The 22,083-nt window shown below is 40.4% G+C and overlaps 1 protein-coding gene across 2 annotated transcripts in view; it reads right to left on the reverse strand.

The window, feature by feature from the left end:
- Positions 1–9,850: 9,850 nt before the first annotated feature.
- Positions 9,851–22,083, reverse strand: part of FAM120C (family with sequence similarity 120 member C) — a 99,264-nt gene continuing 87,031 nt past the window's right edge. For both annotated transcript variants that reach the window (XM_070501996.1, XM_014835127.3), the window contains 5 exons: positions 21,722–21,931; positions 20,341–20,542; positions 18,293–18,431; positions 17,851–17,908; positions 9,851–14,661 (listed from right to left, as the gene is read on the reverse strand). In XM_070501996.1, coding sequence (XP_070358097.1) covers positions 14,407–14,661; positions 17,851–17,908; positions 18,293–18,431; positions 20,341–20,542; positions 21,722–21,931 — 864 coding nt within the window. In that variant the 3' untranslated portion in view covers positions 9,851–14,406. The remainder of the gene's footprint in view (positions 14,662–17,850; positions 17,909–18,292; positions 18,432–20,340; positions 20,543–21,721; positions 21,932–22,083) is intronic.

The following is a 22,083-nucleotide window of genomic DNA, read 5'->3' on the forward strand; positions in this document are numbered from 1 at the left end:
TTTGTTCTGTATGTTGCTGATATTTTCCCATAGTTTGTAACGTGTGTATGGTTTGTGTTATAGAGAAGTTTTAAATGTTTGTATAGTCATTTGATATATTTATATAAATCTTTCCCTCTGTGGCTTTTCCATCTTGTTTATTGTTTGAGACCTTCCTTATCCAAGGCAACAACCATGTTATCTTTTTTCTTCTTCTGTTATAATGCTGTCCATTCATGTCTTTCATTACCTTAGACTTATTTCCTTCTCAAAACCTTTGCATGTCTCCTATCTGGAACTCTCTTCCCCCAGATCTTCCTAAGGCTGGCACTTTCAGGACTCAGCTCAAATATTACTTCTTCCAAAAGGCCTTCCCTGACCACCCTAACTAAATTAACCACCCACTCTCCAGTAAGGTGAGCCCTATTTCATTACCTTGATTTATTTTCTTCATAGGTCATCTCTCTCTGAAGTCATCTAATTTATTTGTTCGTTCATGGTCTGTCTCTTCTTAGATTGTAAACTCCATGAGAGTAAGGACTTTGTCTTGTTCCCAGCTTCTAGAATACTTTTACAGTTTTTTCTAGTGAATTTGATGTGATGTAGGGATGCGTTTATTTTTTTCCAAAAGGATAACTATTGTCTCAACACCAGGACTCCCTTTTCTAAATGAGAATTATTTCAGTCTTCCTGTTTTTCTACTCCTAGTAAATATTGAATGGGTTGAGGATAGTTATGATTATTATTCAGTCCAGCGGTTCTCAACCCTGGTGGTGTATCAGAATCACACTTGTAGATTTTTTTTAATTTTTTAATTTTTTGAGGAAGATTAGCCCTGAGCTAACTACTGCCAATCCTCCTCTTTTTGCTGAGGAAGACTGGCCCTGAGCTAACATCCATGCCCATCTTCCTCTACTTTTATACGTGGGATGCCTACCACAGCACGGCTTTTGCCAAGCGGTGCCATGTCCGCACCAGGGATCCAAACTGGTGAACCCCGGGCCTCTGAGAAGTGGAACATGTGAACCTAACCGCTGCGCCACCGGGCCGGCCCCTAGATTTTTTTTTAATTTAGATATAGAATGTGATTCCTTTTCTAGGGCTGCTTTAACAAAGTACCACAAACTGGATGGCTTAAAACAACAGAGATTTATTGTTTCACAGTTTTGGCGGCTAAAAGTCCAGAATCAAAGTGTTGGCAGGGTTATGATCTCTCTGGAAAGTGTAGTAGAGCATCCTTCCTTGCCTCTTTCTAGCTACTGGTGGTTGCAATCCTTGACATTCCTTCACTTGTAGATACATTGCTCTGCCTTCATTGTCACATGGTGTTCTCCTTCTGTCTGAATTTTCCTCTTCTTATAAGGATCCCAGTCATTGGATTAATGTAGTATGACCCCATTTTAACATGATTACATCTGCAAAGACCATATTTCCAAATAAGGTCACAATCACAGATTCTGGATGGACGTGAATTTTGGGGGGACACTATTCTGCTTCACTAGGTCTGTAGTGGAGGCCTAGCATCCTTAATTTTTAAAAGCTTCACAGATTTGACAAATATCGATGTTCACCTGGAAAGGTAAACATGGGAGAATAACTAGAACATTTCTGACAAAAAGAAAATGATAGAGAACTAGTTCTGTCAGATATTAAAAATACTACAAAAATAAAATGATTAAAACAGTTTGGTACAAGGAAAGAATTAGATCAACGAAAAACCTAGACCCTGTAAGTAGATCCAAATACATAAAGGAATTTAGTTTATGATAAAGGTGGCAATTGGAATCAGTGGAAAAGAGGGGGGAAAGAGGGCTTATTCTATAAATGGCGCTCAGATAATTGGTTATTTAGTAGTGAGTTGGGGAGTGGGGTATCTTTATGTCACTCCTTATACCAAAATATAATTCTAGTAGGATCAGAAGTAGAAATGGAAAAAAGTGAAAACATAATTCTAGAAGAAAATATGAATGTACTTATTTGTATTCTAGCAATGGGGATGGCCCTTTTAAAGCAAAATCCTAAACTCAGATGCCAATAAAAAAATTATTGATGAATTTGACTACATAAAAGTTAAAAGCTTCATGAGGAAAAAAATACCATAAACAAATTCAAGAGATCAACAAAACTAGAAAAATATATTTGCAACACACATGACAAAGGGCTAGTTTCTTTAATTTACAATGAGTTCAGAAGAATCAATATGAAGAAGGAAAAACCCAACAGTAAAATGAGCTAAAGAATAAGCAAGTGATTTACAGAGAAAGACATACACACATCAACAGAGATTTGAAAAGATGTTCAATCTTATCCATGATTAAAGAAATATAGATCAAACCAATAAAATAACATCTTCACCTATCATATTGGGAAATGTTTGAAGTTTGATTATATGCAGAGCAAGTGAGGATATGAGGTAATAGATACTTTTGAACACTGCCGGTGAGACTGTAAGTTGGTGCAACTTTTTGCAAGTACAACTTGGCAATATATATCAAAAGAGAACATACACATATTCTTTGACTGAATATTGTGGGCCTTGATAGAACCTTCTCAGCAATCATTCCCCACTTTTTCCTTTCTAACAATTTGTAGATTTTTGTGTGTCTATTCTTCCCACTCATAGCCCATGTATTTGGGGGTAAATTGATCCTACTCCCAGTTCTTCTGGCTACAGGCATTATTAGTGTGGGGGAGGACTCGTGACCTAAGCAAGCCAATTAGAGTGCAACTTGGTGTCCTGCTCACTTGAAATGCTGGGTCAGAAGTTTTTTCTTCTCTGGTGGACTTAAAGGAAGAGACTCAGCCTCCATTGCTACTGGCAGCCATCTCCTGGGCCCCTTGGCTAAAGCAATGGTTCTCAGACTTTAGTGTGCATCGGAGTCACTTAGTTTGTTAAAATACAGATTGCTGATCTCCACCCACAGAGTTTCCAATTCTGTAGGCCTGAGGTAGAGACCAAGAATTTCCTTTTCTAAGAAGTTCGTAGGCGATGCTGATGCTGTTGGTCCAGGGACCACACTTGGAAAAACACTTGGATAAAGTAGGGGCTGCAGAGCAGAGAGCTACTGGGTAGCTCTAGCTTACTCTACCACTGGAGTTGTTTTTTGTTATTTGCAACCAAAAGCATCCTAACCAATTACTCAGCAATCTTGCCACTAAAAGTTTACCCTATGTATATCCTTGCAGAAGTTCACCAAAATACATGTCCATGGATGATCACTGCAGCATTGTTTGTAATAGCTAAAACTGGAAGCAATCAAAGCACTTATCAATAGGGAATGAATCCATCTGATGGAATAATCCACCTAATGGAATACTGTGTAGTGCTAAAAATTATGAAATAGTCTGTGTATGCTCATAGAGAAATATCTCTAAGATATATTAAGTATAAAAAAATCATGATGAATAGAAGGGAATAATTTATACTTTTTAAACAAAAGAATAGACAGATAAATATATGCAGGTATATGCTTATTTATTTCCTGGAAGGTTAATTCTGATTAAGAATGTGTATATTTGAGGAGAGGGGTTGGGATTGAGGTGGTGCAAGAGGCTTTTCAGTCTTCATTTTATACATTTTTATTCTGTTTGAATTGTCCTACTTTAGGTAAATTTTCCCTTTTTTAAAAAATAAAATGTTGGGGCTGGCCCAGTGGCATAGCGGTTAAGTGCACACGTTCTGCGTCGGTGGCCTGGGGTTCGCTGGTTCAGGATCCTGGGTGCGGACATGGCACCGCTCCGCAAGCCATGCTGTGGCAGGTGTCCCACATATAAAGTGGAGGAAGATGGGCATGGATGTTAGCCCAGGGCCAGTCTTCCTCAGCAAAAAGAGGAGGATTGGCAGCAGATGTTAGCTCAGGGCTAATCTTCCTCAAAAAAAAAAATGTCATTTGGAGTTATCTGGGCAAGGCATAGGGCAATTTTAACTTCCTTATTTTTATTTCTATATTGAAAAAACAACTAAAAATGTTATATTATTTTTAAAAGATTAAATCATGAAAAGATGAATGGAAAACTAAAAACTTCTCAGGCACTCTGATGTGCAGCCAGGCTTGAGTGCCACTGACATGGTACATAGGTTATAAACCGGTAAAGATTTATCCCTATCCAGATTGAGACTTAACTAGGGAGCTGCTTATTATACTTTAATGTGCACATGAATTACCTAGGGATCTTGTTAAAATACAGATTCTGATTGAGTAGATCTGAGGTGGGGCCCAATATTCTGCATTTCTAATAGGCTCTCAAGTGATGCTAATGTTGCTGGACCACTGATCACACTTTGATAGCAAGAAAAATGAAGGAGAAGAGGAAGAAGAAGAAAGTTGGGAGGGGGCCATGAAGATAGAGAGGGAGGGACAGATATGAGACTACAGAAGTAGAATAATTGGGCATGTGAGATGAGGAAAGAGTCTGGGATGACGAGGTTTCTGGCCTGGGTGATGTGAGAATGGTGGTAACATTAACCACAGATAGAAGTATCAAGCTGGAGGAGGAGGAGGTATAGGAAACAGTCCAGGAGTGGGAGCAAGACTTCACATTTAAACATATTGAGTTGTGATTTTTCTGGAAGAGTATTATGTGGACTTGTCCAGCAGACCATTTGAACTCTGCTTCTGGTCAGTAGAGTTCAGTTAGAGGTATATTGGGGAGTTATCTGTATAAAGTTGAGGCCATAGGGTAGGATCAAACTGACCAGGGAGAAAGAATAGTGAGAAGATAGCTGAGAACAGAAACTCTGAGCAATGCTAATCTTAAGAGACATGCTATGTAAGGAAACGAAGCAGTCAGAGAGGCAGTAGATACTCTACTTAGAAGACTAGACATTCTGAAGGGCCCTCCTACTACAGCACAACTAGATCCTGCATAAAGCATAATTTTTATCATGTTTTGTACGTGTGAGTTAGCAACTGCTGCATAATAAACTATCCCAAAACTCAGTGGCTTGAAACCAAATCATTTATTATTGCTCATGAGTCTATGGGTTGCCTACTTAGCTCTGCTGATCTGGACTAGGATTGGCTGATCTTGGCTGGGCTCACTCATGTATCTGTGGTCCACTGCTGGGTTATCTGGGGGCTGCTAGGTCTAGGGTAGTCTTGGCTGGTATGGATGGACAACTGGGTCTCTCATCTTCCAGAAAGGTAACCCAGGCTCATTTGCATGGTAGTTCCAGGAGTCAAAGAGAGTGAGCAGAAGCATGCAAGATTTCTTGAGGCCTAGGCTTGGAACTGACATAATAGCACTTCTGCAACAGTCTATTGACCAAAGCAAAACACAAGACTAGTCCAGATTTGAAGAGTGGAGAAATAGATGCCATTTCTTTATGGGAGGAATTGCAAAAGGTGTAAATACAGGGAGATGTGGACAACTGTGGCCATTTTTGTAATCAATTTATCATGCTGGATTTACCAGAAGTAAAAGGAATCTTTAAAGAGCAAGCAAAACAAATCAAGCAAGCAAACAAAATCATGAAAACAACAGTAACAAACTCCGGTGAGCCAGCTCAGGAGAGCAAGGCACTTGAGGACACTTCCAAAAATGGAATAGAGGTATTTCCTTGGAAAACCGAGGTGCTATTACTGGAAGAAATGAGGAATGGCTGCTGGTCAGGTAGGAAAACAAACAAACAGATAGACTTCTGCCTCAGAATCCAAGAGTCTAGACTTTGTCATCAGAAAATTCTAGAAATATTTTAAAGTGACATGGAACAGTCTTGGTCTTTCTGGTCCTTGAATCCAGTGCACATGGGGCAACTTTCAGGAGTGTGACCTTAGACTCAAGACCAGTTTGTCAACCATGTCTTCTTAATGTATTGAGTGTTTTCATATCCACTAGCTTGTGTTATTCTCAGAACTACCTATGAGGGAGGTAAGGCAGGCATTATTATTCACATTTAATACCTTTTTTGTTTTTGGTGAAGAAGATTGGCCTTGAGCTAACATCTGTGCCAATCTTCCTCTATGTTGTACGTGGGATGCTGCCACAGCATGGCTTGATGAGCAGTGTGTAGGTCCGAGCCCAGGATCTGAACCTGCAAACCCTGGGTGCATGAACTTAACCACTATCCCACTGGGCCAGCCATAATACTACTTTTTAAAACAATTTTTTCACCATCTGTAAGATAGGTGAACAAAGTTTCATGCCTTAGGTCCCAGCAGGAGACATGTGCAAAAGTACTCATGGCAACATTAATGGAAAAAAGCCATATTTCCATTGGATAGAGAATGGGTAGATAAATTGTGGTGTATTTACACAATGGAATACTATATAGAAATGAAAACAAATTAACTATAGCTACAGTAACAACATGTTTGAGTCTTAGAGAAATCAAATTGAGTGAGAATAGGAAGTTGCAGAAGACTACATTAACATTTTTTCACAAAATTAAAAGGCAAGTAAAACCTAACAATATATTGTTCAGGGATAATTACACATGTGATAAAACTATTTAAAAAGAAAACAAGGGAATGGAAAAACTCAAGATACCGGTTGCCTCTGGGGAAGGCAGGGAGATGGGATAGTTCTCAGGTTGGGCAGTGGGCTCATGAGTATTCATTTTATTATTGGATTTCATAATATATGTTACATACATCCTTTTGTGGTTGTCAAATATTACATAATAATTTTTTAAAACCATCAAAAAAGGAAAGAGAAACAGGAGAGAAGTGTTAGGGAAGCCAGAGAGTTTCAGGAAACGGGTTGTTTTCAGTGTCAATTACTATGGAAGTCCTCAGCAAGATGAGGCCTGTATGAAAACGCTGGACTTGGTGACTGGGAGCACACTGGTCACCTTTGGAAGCAGCCATATTCAAATGGGAAGGGCTGATGTCAGATTACAGATAGGAAGGAATGTATTATGAGGAAGTTAGGGCTGGGAGCATAGACAAGTCTTTCATCTACTACCTTCTCCCCTCAAATCCATAGCAACAGCTAACACTTATCGAGGCTGCATTATATGCCAGGCACTTTATATACATTATGCCATTTAATCCTCACAACTACCCCCACAGGGTGGTTTAGGGGAGCTAAACTCAATGCTTGTGTTACCACCAGATTATATGCACTTCAGCCCACATGCAGAGAATCCCTGATACTGGAATGGGAATGAATGCTTCACTATTCCATTCCAAATTTTAGGGACAATGACTCAAGTGGTTAGGTTATGGCAACAAGCTAAAAGGTGGTGAATCAAGTCTACCCAGAAATGGGTCATTTCTCCCTGTGATGCTATTATTGTGACTCACCAAACTTACCTCTCTCTCGTTCTAGGTACACAGTAGAATTGGACTTTTCCATCTCTACAAAATTAGGTGCTTTCATGTGATTTGCTTTGGGCAATGAAAAAAGTGATATTTGACATTTTAAGCTTTAAGAGTCAGTGTGCATTTTGCTTACATGTCTTCCCGTAACTCAGTGATGGGGCTTCTGTTAGTCTGAGTGCTCAAGTGACAATATATGAACAGAGCTCCTCTGCCGATCCATGTTGGACATATAATATGAGCAAGAAGTATACCTTTGTTACATTATTAAGATTTTGGGGCTATTACTGCAGCAAAACCTAACCTATCCTGACTGATACACTCCCCTTTTCTAGAGTTAGAGTTCATGAATGTATAAGGACTGAATAATGAAATGAAAATGTATACAAATGTGTAAAATAAAGTACCTAGACCTCTCTCTGGCACATAGTAAGACCTTGATACATCATTTTCTGTAACTATTCCTAATAAATGACCACAAAATTTTCATGTTTCTCACATACAAATAAAGACTAGTTGTAAAAGACGTAAATAGGTGATGTTCTAAGCTGACATTATTCCTAATGCTTGTGATTGTAGAAGAGATGTTCTCATTCTGTGTCACTTTGTCCCTCAAATCCGTGAAAAAGCACCACAATTGGCCTTGTTTGGGTCATATACCCCTCCTACTGGGGAAGGGGAAGCCTTGTGACTGATGGTCAACCCATCTCTACCCTAAGATAGGGAGGAGCAGTTTCCCAGAGGAAAAAACTGGGTTTAACTGCCAGAAAGAGGAAGGAATGCTGGGAAGGCAGAAACAAAAGTTATCTACTTAGTGAAAACAAACTTAGATTTAGAATCCTGATTTTATCACTTATTAGCTGTGTGTGAACCTGGACACCACTTAATCAGTTTGCTCATATGTAAAGTGGGGGTAGTACTTTGCAGCGTTGTTTCAAGATTAGAAATAACGTATAAGAGCTTGGTACAACATCTGGTACCTAATAGGTCCTCAATAAATGGTAACTTTTAAAAGCCAAATGCTAAAGATTTCCTACTATTAAATTCTGAGTCCTGACACTCAAAGATCAAAGGCTAGGACAAGGCATCTATAGTAATAATGAACCGAATATAAAACAGAGTATATTATAAATAATAGAGTTTTCATTTAAGGGTAAAGTGTTTACAAGCTTCAGTAAGCCTCTTACACTCACCTTAGGCTCAGCTGTTTCCTTTGGTAATCTGTACACACAAGGCACAGAGCAGTTAGGGAGGCCACGCCCAGCTAGCATCACTCAGCAGACGGTAAGAAGAATGCCCCAGAGTCCTAGCTTCAGACTCTGCTCCAAGCATCCCTCTATTGTTCAAAAGTGACTCAGAGCTCATTGTTTTTCAGAGCCCCATTTTAAAACACAGTTAAATGAATACCATTCAGCACTGAACCTTCATACCCAATCTTCTTGTGTTTTTGCCATCAACATATCATCTGCCTTGGAAGTCTACAATCTGCTTTGCACTAGGGAACATTTTCAAAGGTGTTTTAGCTGTCCTTTAGTTATCAAACATTTACTAACTGCATCCTGGGTGGTAGGTGCCAAGAAGACAGAGATGGTCAAGTTTATTCGAGGGGCAGAGATGTAGCCTGCCCCTCGAATAAAGGAATGGCTGTGTTGAGTCTCTACAGGGATCCCTAGTCAGGGATCAGGAAAAGAATCACAAAGATATGAGCTGAATCTTGGGTGAAAAAGTCAAGAATGCACAAGAGACAAAAGGAGAGAGGCATTCTAGGCAATGACACAAGCAAACAAGAAGAAATGGATATTAATAGCTAAATGTTTATGGGAGGTACTTTAGTGTCACTAGAGTGGGTTAGGGGTAGTAGGAAACGAGGCTGGAGAAGTGGTCAGGGGCCAGATCATAAAGGGACCATGGAAGTGGAGGTAGAGCATATTAGAAGGACAGATCACTCTGGAAGCTGATAAGCATGGTGGATCAAAGCAGTGGTTCTTAACATCTCTTGGGTCATAGACTTCTTTGAGAACCTGAAGAAAGATACGGGCCATTTCACTGGGAAAAGGTACATACACTTAGATACAAAATGTTGCTTACAATTGCCTGGTTTGGAGTAAGACAGGGGAGCAACTGCAACAACTCAGGTGAGACATGAGGAGGACTGCACTAAGCCACAGCAGCTGGGACAGAAAAGAGACAGATGTGAGAAACAGAAAGATGGTTGAGTGTTATTAATAGATCCTGTCGTGAATTAGATTTGAGAAATGAGGGAAAGGCACAAGTCTGGGAAAACCCCCAGGTTGGTTTGTGTTTTGGACAATTGAGTAAGAGGTAGTGTTGCTCATGGAGAGGAGCAGGCTTCAGAAGTGAGGATGGGTTCAGCTTGAGAAATGTTGAGTCAAAGGTGCCTTTAGAACATCCAAATAAAGAAGTTCAGCAGGAAGCTAAATATGCCCTTTCTTTTGATGATTCTTGTACCGGCTCTCTTGCCCTGATATTAAACTACAAATAGGCTCCTACATCTCTGCACAACACTTCTGAATGGAGACAAATATACCCCTCATTTACAGAAAGGGATCCAGAAATGGGAGAAGAAATTAAACTTCACACACCCAAAATTATTTCACAGTTATTTTTACTAAAAGAATAGACTTTTATTAAGCACTGTAAGTTTCTTTCCATCATCATTAACAGAACAACACACCAGTTTCCATCACAGAACAACTCCTGAGACATTTTCATTCCTTTCTGAAACACTTCCATTAACTCCTGCAGTTTCTCCTAAGAAGCATCCATTCAAACTTACATTAATAAACTATGGAGCTTTTGTGGTGAGGTGGGCCAAAAAGGCAGGGAATTTGGAATCTGGCAGTGGGAAAGAGAAATACATATTATCCATCCACTAAACACACTGTCAAGAGCACAGGAGAAGAGATATTAACACAGGAAAAAACAATGAAAGAATTTCTTACTTTCGTCAATAACATCATTTATCAGGGAGCACTAAAAATCATTGATTCCTTGCAGTTAAAGTTTCTTTACCTAGTATGTTATTCTAAAAATAGAATAGAGTAAAATAAAAGGTGGGAGGGGAAGTGTCTTCTAGGAAGTAACTAAAATGAAGTCATCAGATTTGGCAGGGTTATGAGAGAATAATAAAATCCGAAATATCAATTTGCTTCTTTTACATGAAAATTCACTGGTCATTAGTTACTACCAACACGGACAAAAAGAGCATTTATAAAAGTACAAGGGCAATGTCAAAAGCTGAAATGGGCACCCTAGCACAGGGGGTATTTTATTTTGCTTTTAACTTGGAAAAGATGATTTTGTAAAAAATGAAGTTATCTTAGAACATCAAAATAACTTCTGACAATATTGAAGATAATTAGCAGAAATAGGGGAATAGGTGCGCTGAACTCTGTCTGCACCAGTAGACTACTGCAATAAGCCATAGGATAAGAAGATGGAAAGTCAAATAAAAGAAGATGCCAAAGTGACAGAAGAGAGAAAAATATAGGATGACACACAGTGTAACAGTGAAGACTTACCCCCCAACCCCAAGCATATTTAGGAAATATGCATCAGGAAGTGAACAAGTATAACGATTAAACCTTAGTAGAATTACACTAACTATGTACTTTAAACTGTGGTCTACTTGTATTGTCATTTCAAATCGGGAGGGTCTTAGAGGCTGAAAGGGTAGCACTGACATGCCCACAGGAGCCTCCTAAGGTTCCAATGGACTGGATCACTATAACTAAACAGTTACTTCCACATTCTTTCTACCCTACATAAGCATTCCTCCCCCCACCCCCCACCTTAACCACCCTCCCTAATGCCTTGTCTGGTTGTTTTTCTCAGCGATCAAAAAAAGTTAATGTGACTTGGCCAGAAAAACAAGATGGAGAAAAAAAATCAAATATCACCAGTCAAAGCAAGTGCCATTTCTTGGGCTTTAAAGTTTACCCGAAGTCCTGTGGCTCAGAATGAAAATGATGCAAGTGAGCAGAAGTTTGTCAGGTCTGGTCCAGACCAGACTGGCCACTGAATAAGGATGGGAGTTAGAGGCTGACCCCAAGACATATCAGCAGAAATCAAGAACTGCAAGTCCGTGGGGATCCGTGGCTGTATACAAGCAGGGTGCTTTTGTTTGCAGCCCTACAGGGTAAAGGGATCATTTCTGGGGGTTCCTATATGACTTTGTTCAAGAGAAGTCACATCATGATCAGAAATGGAACCTCCAGTGAAGGATGACAGTCTCTTCAAGTGGTATTCACAGCAAAGATCAGACCCGCCTTCCCCCAATTTGTCCTCCAGTTAGAAAAAGTTCATCCTCCAGTAATGAACCTTAGTCTGTCTGGCTTCTAAATTGTATATTTTGGCAGATAAATTAAAATATAGGCATATGGCCCTTTATTGTTCTTTCTTGTAACCTTCTAAACCCAAAATGCTGACTCTAAATTAAAATTAAGTTTGGAAGTAAGCCACTTGTTTCACCCTGGGCCAGGCTAGGAGAGAGTAGAGGTGTGTGGAAGGGAGAAAAGCAAGGCTTTTGGCAAACTGGAATCATCCTTGTCAAAGCAGCATTTTTCCTTCTCACAGTGAATGTCTGCATTAAGAAATCTTAATGCTGTGAGAGTTAACAATACTGTCATTTTGATTGTGTCACATAGATTGAAGATGCACAGAAACAGCAACTGAAGAAAATACCGTTCCATATAACTCCAAGTACTTCCTATTAGAAAATGGACATCTATACATATTTGATTTAACGCAGCTCAGTGATTCTGGTTACTTTCAGAGCTCCAAAGGATTCCTCCCTCTGTGGCTCCAGAAAGAAATTTCCAAGCTATCTAAGTTCACTACTAATCCCTCTCTAGCTAGATATAGAAGTCCTAACCTTCAAGATGACGTGAAAAGTTGGGCAGGTCAAAGAGAAGAAGGGGGACCAAATTAGGGGAGCTGGGTTCCAAAGAGGAGGTTTTTGTACACTTTGTTCCTGGTTATATCTGGCTAGGTGTGCCTTCTTGTCATTCTGCTTTGGTTTACCTAAGAAGTTTCTGGGCAGGGAGAGAGGCATTCTAGGGCTCTCTCCCCCTGAAAATTGTGTGTTCTCTTAAACTGGGCCAGACTAGGATTAAATAGTCTGAGACTGTTTTCAATCTCTCATGATACACTCATTGCAAGTGGGCAGTGAGCAAACAGCCTTCTGGCTGTCTGGAAAAAAATCACCAAGGACCTTCTGTGGGTTAAGGTACATGGGGTTTTTCAAAAAGAGAGAGAACCCTGCTAGTCAGTTGTATTCCTGTAGAAATGGTACTTCTTGGGCAAGAATATCACAAAGCCCAAAAGGAGGTGTGTGAGGCTGGAAGCCTCAATTCCTGAATGAAGACACAAAGCTAATCTGTTGTAAGCCATGTTCCCATCCCTCATACTTGGGCTGCTGAGGAGGGAAACTGGAAATGCAAGGTTATCTCGAGAGTATCTCCGGGAAGGAAGAATAGCCTCTTCATCCAGGGCAGATTCTGGCCTCGTGGGGGCTGGGGAACTTTTACAGAAGACCCCTCAAGGCCTGGGCCAGAGTCCTCTGAAGTCTTTCTTGCAAAGCAAATGAAAAGATCCAGTAGTCAAAATGTCAATGAACAGATGAAACAAGCTGATTTCCTCACACTTCCCTACCCCATCTTTCCAATGCTAGTCCTCTCTCCTTCAAGGATTCATGGCAATCAGCTCTAGCCTGAGGCCAGTTTGATCCTGGAGTTCCACATCAGATCTCCACTAATTTGGCTGTAAGTCCTGGTAACCGCCTCCTATCCCCTTTCTCTCTCCAAACCAGGCTGCTCCTTCATAAGGAAATGCCCGACTCTTCCCAATCCCATTCCAACCTCCTGTTTTCACCATATGGGATGTGAGGGCTCTGTTCAAGATTAAGCTTGTGACAACCCAACTGTTTGTTGTTCTGAACAGGCAATCTCTGGAAAGTACTTTTTGTCTGCTGTAGAGAAGCCCATTTTCTCATAATTGTGATGGGCTGTGACTTAGTAGGGATTTTAAAGTGTGGTCTTTTGAAATCCACCACTCCATAGCAGTGGAAGCATTTCTGGGAAATTCAGTAAATACTCTGGGACATCACCATGTATGTATATATGCATGCATGCATATATCTATAGATATATACACACACATACACATATATTTATATATATAAAATATGTATAGATAAATAGATCTGTCTCTTTATATAAAGGGTATGTGTATGCATATAGACACACACATTCATATATACGTCCACCCACGCACCCATACACAAACACACACATACACACACACAGTATTTTGAGTTCCCTTTCGTACTCAATTCCATTACATTGAGTCCCACCCTTTCAGGGTGTGGGCAGCAGGGAGTGGGTGAACTGCACCACATCTTCTATTTTATAAACACTGCATTAGTTCAGAGGCAGGAAAAATCTGCCCAGTACTTTTCTGACTCACTTGAATCCCCCAGTACAAAGGCCATTGGTAGTTTTTGTTTTTGTTTTTAAAGTGTATAAAATAAAATAAAAAATAAAATAAAATAACCACTATTACCTTGTTTCCCTGAAAACATCTACCTATCTGATTGTCAGGCCAGAGTTAGAGGCGGTAGTACAAAATTCTGCGGTAGGTGAGTGGGGAGAAAGAGTGAGAAGGAGGTGGACACTGATTATATACCAAGTTTCCACTACTTCAGAGAGAAAAAAGCAAGTTAGGAAGCCACAGACAGCTGTCCCCACTACCCCATGGGTTTTGTAAATGAGTATCATGATGAAGACTCAGAAAAACAAAGCTGGAACTTTTCTATAGGGCCTTATGTGATGACACCCGATTATTGACAGTCACTGCCTTACTAGGCTCCCAGGGGAGGTAAAGAGCATTTGGCGCTATCTATTCAATTTAAGAATAGGAGCTAGTCCTGCTGCCATTCGTCTTTTTGACCAGAGTTTCCCCAGAAGCAGACCACTAAGTCTGGAGGCCCAGAAAAAGACAGGGAAGGGGAAAAAGATGGATACAAAAGGACAAAATCCTGAATAAATCTAGGGTAAGCATTTATGTCCTCCTCTAACTTGGGCCTAAAATCAGAAAAGCATAGGTTTTCCCCTCTTCCTGATCTGGTGAAGCCATTTTTTACTCGTTACTCTTCTTTCTGTTGTGCCACAGTTCCCAGCTTTTGCTCTCGTAAGCGGCTCTTCTCCCCGTTCTTCATGGAGAAGTAGCGGTTACCATTATTACACACGCTGCTGTCTCTGGATAAGGCACACTGTGATGGAGCTGGAAGATGAGGATCACTCTTCTCTTCCTTGATCAATGTGCCATTGTTTCCATTTACGTGTGAGCGGGACCGACCTTGATGAGGCTCCAGGGATTTAGAAACTCCATCTGATGTGCTCTGTCAAAAACAGAGATACTCAATGGAGACGGCAATCCCAAACTGGCTGACCCATCCCAACCATGTTCAGAGGCCAGCCTGTGGAAACTGCTTCAGTTCTTCAAAAACACCAGAAAGGCCAAAGCCTGTTAATACTTAGTACACTCTCACACTGTCCTGAGAACTTAGGATGACAACAGATGGAACTGACCGAAATCCAATGGCAATGACAACAACACAATAGTGATATAGCTACCATTTACAAAGCTTTCCAATATATTTTTCTAATACTAATAGGGACCCTAAATGGTAGATGTTATGATGTTCCATTTACAGATGAGGAAGCTAAGGCTCAGAAAGATTACAGTGACTTGCTCAAGGACACCCAGATAGAAAGTGGAGGGGCCAGGATTCCACTCCAGGTTGGTCAGCCTCTAAAGTCTATTCTCTTAACTGCCATGCAATGCTGTCCAATGCTGACAACTGGACATGGAAAGCAAATGAAAGGAAAACAAACCATGAGATCTATGTGCAATACTCCACAGAATCTTTCATAACTAAAAGCAGTCGCCTGTTTTTCTTTTTAATTCCAGGAATGTGGTTGCTATCGAAATGCTAATAACATGAACTGCATTACCTTGCAGTGCAGTGCTAGCTCTCAATGAATGTTATTAGGAAAAATAACAGCTTCTGATTAGTAAGTGGTTGGGCATGCCAGGTACTCTGTTGTTCATTTTACAGATAAGACAAATGAGGCTCAAAAAAGTAAAAAGGCATGCCTAGACTTGCATCCAAGTCTTTTTGACTCCAAAGACTTTGTTCTTTTCACTAAGATATAATACATAATGGAAATCTAATACCTGTTGAATTTGTGCTCAATTATAAATAATAACTACTAATTTTTATTGAGTACTTCCTATGTTCCAGGCTCTGTGCTGAACACTTTATATATATCATCTCGTTTAATACTCCTAACAAATCTGTGAGGTAGATATCAATTTCCCCATTTTACAGGTGAGAAAACTAGGGCCCAGAGAGGTTAAGCAACTTATCCAACATCACAGAAGTGGTAAGTGGCAGGGCCAGATTCAAAGCTAGATCATTTGGTTCCAAAGACTGTACAACATAGAGGCTACTGTGAGGTATTGCTCAAGAACTTGGAAATAAGATCAAACTAGTAAAAATCTACACAATGGATGAAATTAGCCATCTGAGGGAGTCAACAAAGAAATGAAAACATTACACATAAGTGACTTAAGAATTTGAAAACACACAAAACTGCAGTGGTCTAGGAATAATCTGAAGAGGACAGGATTGTAATGTAAGCAGATTTAATAAGCTGAAACAATTATCTCATACTCTGAAGAAAGGGTGACTGAACAGAAAAAGGAGAGTCAGCAAGGTAATCAGCAGCAGCTCTGTCCAGGTAAGATGCCTTAGCTAAAAACAAAGTCAATATGAGGATTTCCTTGGTCAGGTTGCCTCTAGAGTAGATAACAGTACCCCTAGCAATCTTAGGTAAGAGAAACTTAAGATCATCTACCATTCCTTGTTTTCCCTCAGTTTCCTCATCTGTAAAATAGAAAGAATAACAGTATCTATTTCATAGGTTCCTATAAGGATTCAATGAGACACTCCCTGTAAAGCACTTAGAACATGTTGTGCCTGGCATACTGTAAGAACTCAATAAATGCTAGCTAATATTATTGTTCTGATTCCATATCCCCAAGGAAACTTCTGATACCATGGCTTCCTTTGTAGCTTGCACTTAGAGAAAGAAAGCTCTGGTAGAAATGGTTAAGACATATGCACTAGAGTCAGCCAGACCTAGGTCTGAATCTTGTCTCTAACAATTAGAGTTGTTATATTGTATTGGAATCAGCACAGCACAGGGCTTTGGAATGTCAACTCTGATACTGACTTGATGGAGAATTTTGGGCAAGATGCTTCATTCCTCTGAGCCTCAGTTTCCTCCTGTTTAAACTGGAGAATAATACCTCACATGTATTTATAAGAGTGACTGGAAAAGAGTTAAGTGCATAATACAGCACAATAATCGCTGTATAAAGTACTTTATTATGAAAAGTACTGTAAATCAGTACTTTATCTTTCATTCCCTCTCTTCTCCCCCCTCCCCACTTTTTTAGCCATATCCACATAGCTATTTCTGTGATCTTGGTTAATGTGAGTCAACCATTGAGAGATAGATCCACTTAGTGTACCAAAAATATCAGGTTTTTCATACTGTATGTCTAATGATCAGATCCTGAATCATGGTGAATTCACCAAGGCTGTATTACCTTATGGGAGCCTATCTGAGTGACCAGTTTTCCTTCTAGGTGTAATCCTTTTTACCTTACTGAACAGCTTCTGGGAAAAGCTGAGAAGCTTTGGAAAAATCCAAAAGTCATTGCTCTCTGGCTTTGGAGTGCATTACAAAATACTTTGTGTGGAGGACTTGCCATTCTAGTTCCATTTTTGGCTCATTAAAGCAAATCTGTATTCTTTGAGAATACCTTAGACAATAGGGGTTAACATGGATGCAGTGAGGGCTGGCTGTATACAGGAGAGCTGATTTGGGATTGAGAACTAATGACAAAGTTGCCTTGCAGTATGGTCTAGTCAGTAACCCATGTGAGGATTAGAGACTGCTTATCAAACGTTTAGTAGGGGGCTTGGTAAAAAGTAGGCACTCAAGAAATGTTAGCTGCTATACTATGAGGAGTCCAGCAGTTTGAGTCCAGTACAAGAATTTGGATCACTACAAGAATAGGCCTTCATATTTGGGGGAAGAAGGGGGTGTCTAATGAAGACACCAGTGGGAACTGTGATATAATTCAAGGTGTAGAGTAACCCTCTGGTAGCCCCTCAGAAGCTCAGGTACACTGCTGCCAATCCCATTGTTAACTTCACTCTGGCCCAATTATGGCTGCATGTAGCAAATATTATGCAAGGGGTAGGTCTTCAGGATACAGTACCTGGTTTTTATCTTGTGGCCTCACTCAGGGAAAGGATGACGCTGTAGCCCTGTGGGAACAGCCTAGGCAGGCTAACTCTCACTAGAACACTAGAAAGCAGGGGAATGAAATCAATTGCCAGGAGAAGCTATGAAAGCTCCCAGGTTTCCGTGCCTGATCTGATCTCTTGCAATTTAGCTGAAAAGACAAGAGGTATCAAACAGAAGCTAGATAATCTCAAAAAGGTGCTTACTTGTTTATTTCCTTTTTTATGTCCTTTGGATCCTCTACCAGTCTGTTCTTTTCCATGCCTTTAGAAAGTGGGGGAAAAAGTGATCATGAGGAACATATAAAGCTCATATCCCTATTTTCACTTAGTTAACTACTCACCGCCTCTAAGAAGTTTGACCCTCTTAAGTTACATGCCCCTCCTCTGTGTTACACTGTAAACCTCTATCTCTGTCATTTCTATATTATATTGAATTGTTCTGTGTCCCATGTCCTCCTTTAGGGCAAAAACTTTTTCATTGAGACAGGGTATTTAGTATATGTTTGCTGAACTAAACTGAAAACTGGCTTTAAAAATGGAAAGTTAGTTAATGCCTCTTACCTTAATAGAAGGATTCAATAGCTGGGCATTTTCCCAAGGGCACCTTGATTGACACTAGTTCATACCAACCTATATGAATACATACCCCTTTCCTGGCCCACCGACAGAAACCACCTGCATGCCAAAGGAGCCTCGGCCCCTGGAGGATCTGCTGCCAGCCCACTGGCCCACAACCATTCCGGCAATCTCTAGTTTTCCTCCTTGTGGTGGGATTGGATGGAGACCTAAAAAGAGAGGAAGAATGGCAGTAATGTATGGTAAGTGCAGGGTAGGATGAGGGGTGGAACAGAAGATCCTACAGCCACCTACTCTGCTTATTTCCATTTCTCAGTGATAAAAAGACTCCAGGATAACAACAAAGGGTCATAGTGGGAGCAAATTTAGGGAGACGGGTTTGAGGATCTGCATACATCCACTCTAGCAAGTAGGGTGTGGATGATTCATTTTTCAACTACAGAGCCTGATACATAGCAGGCATTCAGTATTTGTCGAGAGAATGAATGTCTTAAAATTTAGTTAATGGAAAATTATAAGCTAAAACCTCTTTTGATCCAAATACGCATCACTACACATTGGAGGATTAGCCAAACAAGCAAACAAAACTGAAAATAATGAAACTAAACTAGCAGTAATTTATAATTGAAAAGCAAGAATAACAACAGTTGAAAACCAGAACCAATTCAAGACAACATAGCATGATATCTCCTTAAAACAGGAAATTCCAATTGTGTGTGTGTGAGCTTACAAGCACAGTAGAGCTTTGTAATTTGGCACAAAAGGAAGCCTTAATAGAATATTGAGTTCTAGTAAACCTTTAATTTTAGTTTATGGAAAAAACCTAAATGTTAATAAGCCTTCACTCACTCAGCAGGTTGTTAGTAAAGAACCCTTCATTTATATGAAAGTGGAGTCTAAGGAACTAGGGTGCTAGCTACTCCTGAGAGGGCAAGGAAGACTTGCATTTGGGGATCTTATTGTGGCCTTTCAGGAGGCAGGAGGCTCCTCATTAACCACTAGTAACTGGAGACTAAGCATCACTGGGAGCTGGGACAACGGTGAGGACCTTCCGAGAACCTGGCCGTAATTAAGCCTGTCTTCTGAGATACAATAAAATCAACAAGCAAAGAATGAGAGCAGGGATCTGTAAAGTCACCTTCAAGGAATGGAATGAATGGTTGCCTCCCTGGTTTGTAAGACTTGATCACTACCTGACTGAATGGGCAGTTACCAGAGCAGACATTCACACTGCTCATCTAAGCACAGCCTTGAGCTAACATCCATACTGAATTTTGTGACTAAATTTATGACAAACTTCAACTTCTAGTTTTATTTTTAAAGTGACAAGTAATAAACAACAAACACCTTCAACCATAGCAATGACACCCTCACCTGATCACAGAAGTTTGATATTTCATATTAAAATGTCTCCATTAAAATATCCTACTTCACCAGAGGACAGGTTGTTTGAATTATCAGGATCAGTATCTGGGCTACCTAAGCATGATTATCTATTTATCATTAAATCGCAGCTCAGTTGTCACCATAATTTATACATATATGTGTGTGTGCATGTGTGTGTATTTGTTTTCCCCACTAAGCTGCAATCCCCTTGAGGGCATGGACTGTGACTGTGACTTATCTCTCTCTATGCTTCTGGAAATGTGTCAGGTCTACCCCCAGAGTGGGCATGGGTGCATCAGGCTATTGTTGTCTGCTGACACTAGCCATTTAGTCTTGCTCTTCCCTCAAGCTCCTGGGTACATCTGCCTCTGGGGAATGAGTGACTTAACCAGCAACCATGAGGATTCAATTCACATGAGTTATAGTTCTCAAAAGTAATAAAGTGGCTCCTGGTTTCCCCATCAGTTACTTCATGAGTTTGGTTGATGAAAGTCAAATACTTAGGCACCAACCACCTCTATGGCGAGTGGTCTAGGGAGTCAGGGGACTTTCTTCTGCAGGCTATACCCCTCCATCTCAATAAGCTGCTCTTCAAACTACCACAATACAGCACAGAAGGTAAATGAGATAAGGTATACGTAAAACTGCTGATTCTGTAACTGGTGATAATTACTGGATAGGTTATTATGAAATAGATTGAGGATGACAAATATTTCATTCTCAGGTACTGACCTGCAAACCCTCGGCTCCTTCCTTGAGGGGGAGGTGGCATTGAGCCCATGGCTCGGGAATAAAGTGAAACAGGGTAGAGAGAGGGCACCATGGGAGGCACAAAAGTAGGTGATGGAAGTAGAGCAGAAGGCGGTGGATGGTTCAAGTTGACTCCTTCAAGGATACTCTGTCTCATCTTTTCCACTTTGTTTGCCAGGTCAGCCTTCAAATGAGGAACAGAATAATAATAGCAGCTGCCATTTTTTTTTAACTTCTCCTATGTTCTAGGCACAGTATGAGGCACTCTAGGTAGAGTCTCACATGTCTGTTCCCATTAAGGGAATCAAGGCCTGGAGTTAAATGGCTCAAGGTGACACACTCACAAAAGCCTGTCTGACAGCAAAGACCCCACTCTTTGCATGACACCACACTACCATCACGCTAGTTCTGATTGAGGGCTTGTAAGACACATTGACTAGGTCCAGGAAGACAAATATAACAAGTATTTACTGATGGTCTACTACATGGCCAGCTATAGGCTACGTCATTTTTTAAGGGGGAGGTAACAGAATCAGGTAAGAGAGAAGAACAAAAACTTGACATATACAAAGCCTTTTAACCTCCCCCATACCTAGGACAATTGACCCTGACCTCTGTCCAGGATAAGTCCATGCCTCTAGTCTAGAGGTCGGCAAACTTGTTCTGAAAAGGGCCAGATCATAAATATTTTAGGGTCTGTAGGCCATATGGTGTGTGTCACAACTATTCAACTCTGCCATAAACAAATGAATGTGGCTCTGTTCCAATTAAAACTTTATTGGAATAAAAATTCCAGTTGTTGGAATTCTGGAGTAGTTTGCCAACCTCTGCTCTAGTCCCTCAGCTCATTTCCCCCAAAGAGATACAGGAGTAAGTAAGAGTTCCTTTCCCTTGCCTTCTCTCATCTTTCCCAAGGTTTTATTGCAAAAACTCCCCTGCTTCTACTCTGTCATCTACTTTACTACCCTTTTCTATTTCCAAATATAGTTTCTTTACAAAAAATATCATCACTTACAAAAGTGATTTACAGTTTTTATAAACAAGGGAAATGAAATTCTAAGAATTAGAGGAAAGGCATATAGTGTATCTGAGTATTGTACAGGGAAGAAATACCCAGAGTAAGAAAAGGAATATGAAAATATGTAGCTCATAAAAAAATTTTTCCAATGTATGATTTTATAACATATACATATCAGACTCTGTGCCTTTGGTACTATTGTTGACTATATTAGGTTAAGGTCAGGCACATTCTCCTACTTCTGCTACCTCCCTCCCCGATGTCTCTGCTCCTTTCCCCTCCCTGCCCATTCATCCCCACAGCAGATCAGAGATGGCCCTCAGCAGCTGCCTGACATGCTGGTACCTGGCCGTCACACAGCTCAACCAGGGATACTCGCTCTCGGCCTGCTTTAATTAGCTTGCTCTGGAACAGCTTGCCATCAAAGTAAATCCAGGGGCAGCAGTGCTCCCAAGGGACTGGCTGGCCACAGGCATCATTAGCAAACAGAGCTGTGTCGACTCCGCTCATAAAGAGGGCAGCAAGCTGGATCCCTCGGGCATCCAGTTTCTCAATCTGAAACCACCACAGAAGAAAAACTACTATTAAGAAATTATTGTTATCAGTTACATTTACTCTTATCCTGTCATGCTGATTATTCCAGTCAAATTTGAACATGTTGCCTTTCAATATAGACATTTGAGTGCACAAGCAGCTTCTATCCATGT

This window comes from Equus asinus, chromosome X, assembly GCF_041296235.1.
Source record: "Equus asinus isolate D_3611 breed Donkey chromosome X, EquAss-T2T_v2, whole genome shotgun sequence".
NCBI lineage: Eukaryota > Metazoa > Chordata > Mammalia > Perissodactyla > Equidae > Equus > Equus asinus.